The sequence below is a fragment of the Sinocyclocheilus anshuiensis genome, unplaced genomic scaffold (genome assembly GCF_001515605.1).
Source record: "Sinocyclocheilus anshuiensis isolate Anshui unplaced genomic scaffold, SAMN03320099.WGS_v1.1 scaffold923, whole genome shotgun sequence".
In the NCBI taxonomy this organism is placed as follows: domain Eukaryota; kingdom Metazoa; phylum Chordata; class Actinopteri; order Cypriniformes; family Cyprinidae; genus Sinocyclocheilus; species Sinocyclocheilus anshuiensis.
Genome location: NW_015544138.1, coordinates 758,110 through 766,368, shown reverse-complemented (window position 1 = coordinate 766,368; position 8,259 = coordinate 758,110). Strand labels below are relative to the sequence as shown.

At 33.5% G+C, this 8,259-nt stretch overlaps 1 protein-coding gene across 2 annotated transcripts in view; it reads left to right on the top strand.

Annotated features, from left to right (window-relative positions):
• nell2a (neural EGFL like 2a) overlaps nucleotides 1-8,259 on the top strand; it is a 113,842-nt gene that overhangs the window by 15,666 nt on the left and 89,917 nt on the right. For both annotated transcript variants that reach the window (XM_016494760.1, XM_016494761.1), the window contains exons 4-5: nucleotides 5,462-5,635; nucleotides 7,547-7,643. In XM_016494760.1, coding sequence (XP_016350246.1) covers nucleotides 5,462-5,635; nucleotides 7,547-7,643 — 271 coding nt within the window. The remainder of the gene's footprint in view (nucleotides 1-5,461; nucleotides 5,636-7,546; nucleotides 7,644-8,259) is intronic.

The following is an 8,259-nucleotide window of genomic DNA, read 5'->3' as shown; positions in this document are numbered from 1 at the left end:
CATCCAATTAAAAAATATTTGTATAGTAAAATTCGCTAATTCACGAGATCAATACATCCTTTATTAGACCGCTTTGTTGAGTTAAATGCATTCTTACGGAGGTGTCGAAATGCTGAATCAATTCATTCACTTCCAACAGCGCTTAAAGGGGACGTTAACGCGTTAATGAGTAGCAAATGATTAAGTTGCTGCATTGGTTACTTTTACGCCACTGATAAAGCTTTTAAATGTAGTTTGGGGTAAAAAAGGGGTTTTATAGGTTTGACTGAAATAATAATGCAATAACTGACACAAACACACACACTCACACACAGGTTTGTTTTTATGGTTTATGGGGACTCTCCATAGGCGTAATAATTTTTCTACTGTACAAACCGTATTTTCTATTGCCCTACACCAACCCTACTCCTAAACCTACCCCTCACAGGAAACTTTCTGCATTTTTAGATTTTAAAAAAACCTCATTCTGAATTATTTATAAGCCTTTTGAATTACGGGGACACTGAAAATGTCCTCATAAATCACCTTCTCGTTGTAATACCTATGTCATACCCATGTTATTATACAAATTTGTGTCCTCATAAACCACATAAACATGCTCACACACACACACACACACACAGCTCTGGGCAACAAGTAAAGTTTATCTACATACAACGTCTAATTATACGGTTCAGTAAAGTGTGTTCAGTCACCGATGTACTATAAAATGAAATGCATACAAAATATAAAAAATAACATTCATTAATATGAATAATATCAATAATCAATAATAATATTAAATCATAATTATAAAAATATTATTAGTTATTAATATTTAAATATGTAAAATTAAAATATTATATAATAAATTATATTTAGTTAATTTATTACATACTGAATTAAATATGCAATTAAATTATTAAATAAAAATATAAATAAATATAATAAAATAAAATATTAATTCTAATTCTAACTTTTAACTTTCTGTGTCGCCTATTCAAATTCAAACTTTGATTATGAATTTTGCCCAGCCTTGTTTCCTGTTGCACTTGACTAAACTAAGTAACGAATCTGTTTGCTTCTTCTCTAGCGTTGTTCTGCTCTGACACTTGTATTGTTTTCTCTGTTGGATTAATCACTTCTGCTTCTATTATTCTCATTTGCAAGTTGCTTTGGATACATTTAGCATGTATAATACTGACGAATGTCTACTCAATCAGACCTGAGTCGTTTCTGGCTCGTGATGCACAATTGAGAATCAGTGCTCTACATGATGAAGCATTTGTTTAGTCAAAGTAAAGTTCACACGGTTAATGCTCGTGTTTTCTGAATAGATTGCAGTATGATGGAGAGAAGGAGACAAAGTGAGGGAATTAAGAAGAGGAAGTTTTCCCTCGAGACACTCTTCCAGCGTCATTTTTAGTGCTTGACCGGCGAGCCGCGGTGGATTCTGCCTCCCCGAGCGTGTTGTTTTCCCGTCCCTGTTCAGCTCACCATTAACTGTTTCCCTGCACTGTGTCCAAATCCGCGGCTCCCCGAAGACTGATTAGAAGTGTTCCCTCTCTGAGTCGAGTCTAAGAGCAGCACTCAGCAGAAATAAAACACTCTCTGCAGGAAGACTGTTTAAACACCAACAACTCTTTCATCGTGCAAATAAGTTTGCAAGAACTTAATATAAAGTTGCTTTCCGTTAGAAAAACTGCTACACGGGGAATTTAGGCTGTATTGGACATGGATCGTTTCCCATTGTCAGTGCATTACTGTCAGTGATGGCGAGTAACTGGCTAAAAATAGCTTGCTTTTTTTGGAAGCGCACACATAAAATAATATCCGTGAAATAGAGAAATCACATCTGTCTCTGTGACAGCACTAGAGTCTGTAAACAGCAAATAAAAGCCAGAAACAGGAACAATTCCATGGAATTTGGAAAGAGGTGGTGAACAGGATGCAAAATTGCAGTTTAAATTTGAATGTAAGGAAGTAGAATTAAAATGAATTGAAATTCTAAATATGACTGGGATTTTTAAGAAAATCTTTGGTGGTGTTTAAAATGGTGATGTTTAAAAACAAAATTTGAAGGAAGGAAAGAAGGATGGATGGAAAGATGGATGGAGAGACGAAGGGGTGAACAGATGGATGGATGGATGAACAAACAGATGAATGAATGGATTAATGAAGGATGGATGGACAGATGGACGAATGGACAAACAGATGAATGGATGGATTAATGATGGATGGATGGACAGATGGACGAATTGACAAACAGATGAATGGATGGATTAATGATGGATGGATGGACAGATGGACGAATTGACAAACAGATGAATGGATGGATTAATGATGGATGGATGGACAGATGGACGAATTGACAAACAGATGAATGGATGGATTAATGATGGATGGATGGACAGATGGATGAATGGACAAACAAATGAATGGATGGATGATAGATAGAATGGACAGATAGATGGATGGATGGGTGAACAAATAGATGGATGGAAGATGGATGGGGAGGTGGATGGACAAACAGATGGATGGATGGATGGAAAGATAGAGGAAGGAACAGATGGATGCATGGATGGATAGATGTATGTATGAACAAACAGAAGGAATGAAGGAAGGAAATACAGACAGGTGGATGAACAGATGGATGGCTGACCTGACGGATGGACGGATGGAGAGACGGAGGGACGAACAAATGGATGTATGGATGGATGAACAAACAGAAAGAAGGAAGGAAGGAAGGAAAGAAAGAAAGAAAGAAAGACAGACAGGCGGACAAACGGATGGATGGATGGAAATGTACACTAAATTCCAAAACAATTTGGATAGATGGATGAATGGATGGACAGGCAGACAAACAGATGGATGGATGGATAGATGGATGGGTGAACAAACAGATGGATAGATGATGGATGGAAATTTACACTAAATAATAAAAACAATATGGTTGTCTGTAAGGCATTTTCAATCAAAATTATGTAAAATGCCACACTCGGACTTAAATGAATCAATTAATTTTTTCATCAGAAGGAAATTATTCTCTAGAACTAGTCATATTTTAGGAAAGCATGTTATTTTTCCTGACTGTGAAAAGAAAATTGAACTCTATGTTTTCTACCATTTAACATCGTTTAGCAGAAACACAAAATTTGACAGAAAATGGCTCTTGTCGTCAATTTGGACTCAAGATTCAGTTTTGAGGGTCAGCAGGTCAAGCGTTTTGTGTGTTTAAGACTCTCCTGTTTGAAAGAATAGCATTTTTAACGACGACGTTCGCTTCGGCGAAGACAGCAACATCACGCCGCGCCGGCAGAACTATAGCAGCCGTGTCCTTACTGTAATTGTGCTCGTTGAACTGTGTTTATTGAAGCCAGCGCATAATAGGGGCCTTGTGAAAGATGTTAATTACATTGTACGCCGAGTCGATAAAGCAGGTGGCTCTGACATTGGGCTGGTATTGATATTCCCTTTCTTTGCAGCTGGAACGGCACTGACTAGAAGTGCAAGGGGAGAGGAAAAGAACTCATTAGGTCCCTGTTTGTAGATAAATCAAAACCTGCGTATCTGTAATTGGCTTCTCTCGAATAATGCTCTCGAGCGTGGCGATTTTTTGTGAGGAGGAAATAAAACTTGGTAGTCTGCGCAGGCAGGCGGGCTGATGACTTTTTGGCAGCTTTCCCCATTAACACCTCCTTCAAGTAAATCTCAGTAGAGACGAGCGGAGCAGAGGAATTACAATGTGAAGGAAGCTTTTAGCTCATCTGTATCTGCCGGTGTTTCCTGAGTTTGTAGTCTGTGATGAGAAAGACTGAGTACTGCAATATAATACACAATATAAGACAGTAAATATACGTGGATTTATTGCATGCAAAAACAAATATGCGGCAGTGAAGCTGTCATAAAGACTTGTCAGTCTGACTGCAATATATATCTTCTGCTCACCAAGGCTGCATTTATTTGATCAAAAATGCAGTAAATATTATGAAATATTATTATAATGTAAAATAGCTGTTTTCTATGTGAATAGATGTTAAAATGTAATTTATTCCTGTGATCAAAGCTGAATTTTCAGCATCCTTACTACAGTTTTCAGTGTATCATTATAATCTTTTGTAATCAATCTTTTGTAACATTATAAATGTCTTTACCGTCAATTTTGATTTTGCCAAAAATTTTAATCGTAGTGTATCAGAGTTTCTACAAAAATATTAAGCAGCAAAAACTTTTTTATATATTATGGAATAAATTACATTTGAAAATATATTCAAACAGAAAACAGTTCTTTAAAACAGAAATAATTATTTCACACTATTTTTACTGTATTAAAAAAAAAAAAATGTCTGGTGGGCAGAAGAGACTTTTTCAAAAACATTAAAAAATTGTAATGATGCCTTTCTGATTTTAAGAATGTTAATGTATATTATATATACATTTTGTAATTATTTTAAATAATAAAAATAAAATAATATATAATAATAAATAATATACCTATGTGGATCTAGGTGGAAGAACATTTCAGTAAATTATGTTTTAATTAAAAATAAAAATCTAATATTACCAAAATTCATTATACATTCATGTCTACATGGCAAAACGCTATAAAACATACCTGTTAGCATGAATATTAATTGTGAAAGCATATAGTACAGTTTTGAATAGAAACAATTAATTCATACGGATCTATTCAAATCAGTGGCAAAAAATGCAGAGCAAAGTGTATTTAAATATTTAAAAAAACCCAGCAGGGCAATAAAATAAGAGCTTTTGGTCATATACTGAACAAAACACTATGGTTTTGTTTGATATTAATAAAAAAGTGGGGCTGGCAGATTCCCTCTCTGCCAAAACAAAAGCACAGTCTCGCTACGAGGACTTGCTGGACAGAATCCATGCTGGTCAGCATGTGATGAGAATCTCCTGGGATATTGTTATGGAGGACGTTTGGAAAGTTAGATAGATGCATTTCAGGTGGTTAGAGACGAGCGTGAACCCCTCATGCCGGTGATGTGCCCCAGGGGCATGGATTCGGCCCGCTTTATTTGCGAATGCTGCAAATTGCATTATATATACATATAAAATTTGGTTTTGTCCAGCTAATCATGAAATTTGTAGGTCAAACTGACCCGCTAACATCACAATCAAAGAAATTTCATACACAGAAGTCTCTCCAATCCCACCGAGGCTACATTTATTTGTTCAAAAATACAGTAAAATCAGTAAAAACACCTCAGAGTGTCAAAACTTTGCAGGCATGTTCATGACCCTAAACGAAAATAAATCTCACCATTTCAAGAAAAACATCCTAGTATTTCCAGTATTTCCAACAACTCAAATATTCAATAACTCAAATATTCAAATTGACCCGCAACACAACATAAACCATGACTTGAGGAATCATTCATTCATTCTAGAGCACAAACTTAGAATAAATAGTGATACCTTCTTCATGATTATTACATTGACTGTATTTCTACAGGCTGCTGGAGCTGGAGAGCAGCGGACATAAGAGCGAAGTGCGTCTTCATTTCCAGACCAAAGGCCAGCAGACATACACGGAGATCTTCCCCTACATGCTCGCCGACGACCAGTGGCACAAAGTCTCCGTCTCCGTCAGTGCTTCACATGTGGTGCTCTATGTCGACTGCAATAAGTATGTGAAATTACGTGAGAATATAATGAAATACACTACAAAACCACTTCCTAGTCTTTTTGACCTTTTCCAGTAAAAATATCCTTGAAACAAGATAAATATCCCTGAGAAGCAACCCTACATAATATAGTAAGACTTTCAGAAGATGTATCTTGAATGTACAGTAAGTGTATTTTGTCCTACTGTACTGGTAGACTTGTTTTAATATAAACAAATCTACCAGTGCAGTAAAACAAAATAGACATGAAAACATGTCAAAATGTATCTCGTTTTAGGGATTTTTAGATACTTTGAGAAACAAGATAAAAATACTTTTAGCACTGCGAAATGATAAATTTTACTCAGTATTTTTGTCGTTTCTCCAATACAAATATGTAAAATTCCTAAATCAAGATGCATTTACTTGAGGTGCAAAATGACTTAAAATATGAAGTCTTATTTTTTTTTTTAAATGTATCAAAATGAAGTGAGTTTTTGCTTTAAACAAGAAAAAAATATTTGTAAGAAAATTTAATTCAAACTGAAAAAAACATTTTTGATTTTTTTTTTTTACTTTATATTTCACAATTCTGATTACGGTTCACAATTTTTACTTTATATTTCACAATGCTTTATATCTCAAAACTTTTACTTTATTTTTTGCCATTCTTATTTTACATCTCACAATTATTTTACAATCACAATTTTTACTTTATATTTCACAGTGCTATATATCTCACAATTTTTTCTTTAAATTTCACAATTCTTACTTTACATCTCACAATTTTTACTTTATATTTTACAACGCTTTACATCTTAAACCTTTACTTTATATTTGCAATTCTTATTTTACATCTCACAAATTTTACTTTATATTTCACACTTTATATCTCACAATTTTTACTGTATATTTCACAATTCTTTACATCTCACAATTTTTATTTTATATTTCACTATTCTTACTTTACATCTGGCCATTTTTACTTTATATCTTGCAATTCTGACTTTATATGTCATAATTCTTACTTTACATCTCACAATCTTTACTTTGTATTTTGCCATTCTTTACATCTTGCCATTTTTACTTTATATTTCACAATTCTGACTTTTTTTATCCCAAGGTGGAAACAAGCTTTCATTCTTATTACATTTGCTTCTCAAATAAATGAATCTTGATTTAATAATGCTATTTGTCTGAAAAACAAGACAAAAATACTGAGCAAGAAAATCATTTTTACTACATGCCACTTACTCAATAAAATGTGTTAATATTACTAAAAGCATTACTTTCCCAAACAATGTATTGAAATAGCATATTGCTGTGGTGCTGAAATTGCTAAGAATCATGAAATCTCGCTGATTTTTTTTTGACGTATTGGGACGTTTTTACATCTCACAAATTTTACTTTATATTTCACACTTTATATCTCACAATTTTTACTGTATATTTCACAATTCTTTACATCTCACAATTTTTATTTTATATTTCACTATTCTTACTTTACATCTGGCCATTTTTACTTTATATCTTGCAATTCTGACTTTATATGTCATAATTCTTACTTTACATCTCACAATCTTTACTTTGTATTTTGCCATTCTTTACATCTTGCCATTTTTACTTTATATTTCACAATTCTGACTTTTTTTATCCCAAGGTGGAAACAAGCTTTCATTCTTATTACATTTGCTTCTCAAATAAATGAATCTTGATTTAATAATGCTATTTGTCTGAAAAACAAGACAAAAATACTGAGCAAGAAAATCATTTTTACTACATGCCACTTACTCAATAAAATGTGTTAATATTACTAAAAGCATTACTTTCCCAAACAATGTATTCAAATAGCATATTGCTGTGGTGCTGAAATTGCTAAGAATCATGAAATCTCGCTGATTTTTTTTTTGACGTATTGGGACGTTTCTCTTCAGGATCTACGAGCGAGTGGTTGCTGTTCCTCTGATGGAGATCCCAGAAGACACGTCGTTCTGGGTCGGACAGAGAAACAGCGCTCATGGCTTATTCAAGGTGTTTCATCTTCACCCCACACAGGCATTATGGATCAGCACACATGCACATCAGCAAACAGTCGCACGCTAGTATAATTCGCTTACTGTTTCTCAACTATGTGCAGTATGTGGCTTTTCTGTATACATATATAATGTATACATGTGCAGCATAAAATACACTGCATCCCACAATGCACTGCTCTTACCTTCCATTTGCAGTGACATATGGACCAGTGTTATCGGCTGTCATCTTTCCAAATTTGTCAAACAGAAAAAAATTAAGGCCTTTTGGCTCAAAATTAGATTAAAAATGCAAAATAACATTTTATGCATTTGACAGATGCTCTTATCTTAAAGTAAATGACGGTGTTATTGTGGTTTACTAAAGCTATAACCATAAACATATTCATTACTTGAAATAAAATGAACTAAATAATAAAATAAACTTTAACTGAAATAAAAATAAAATATAAAAATGTATTAATCTTATTTTACTTCAGCCAAGGTTATTACTGTTAACTAAAATTAAAATAATAAACATTACTGTTACTAAAAAAAAAAACTGAAAAAATAAAAAATAAAAAACTTAAAACTTTTATTTCAGATAGTTGCAAATGCAACATTTCTAATTTCCG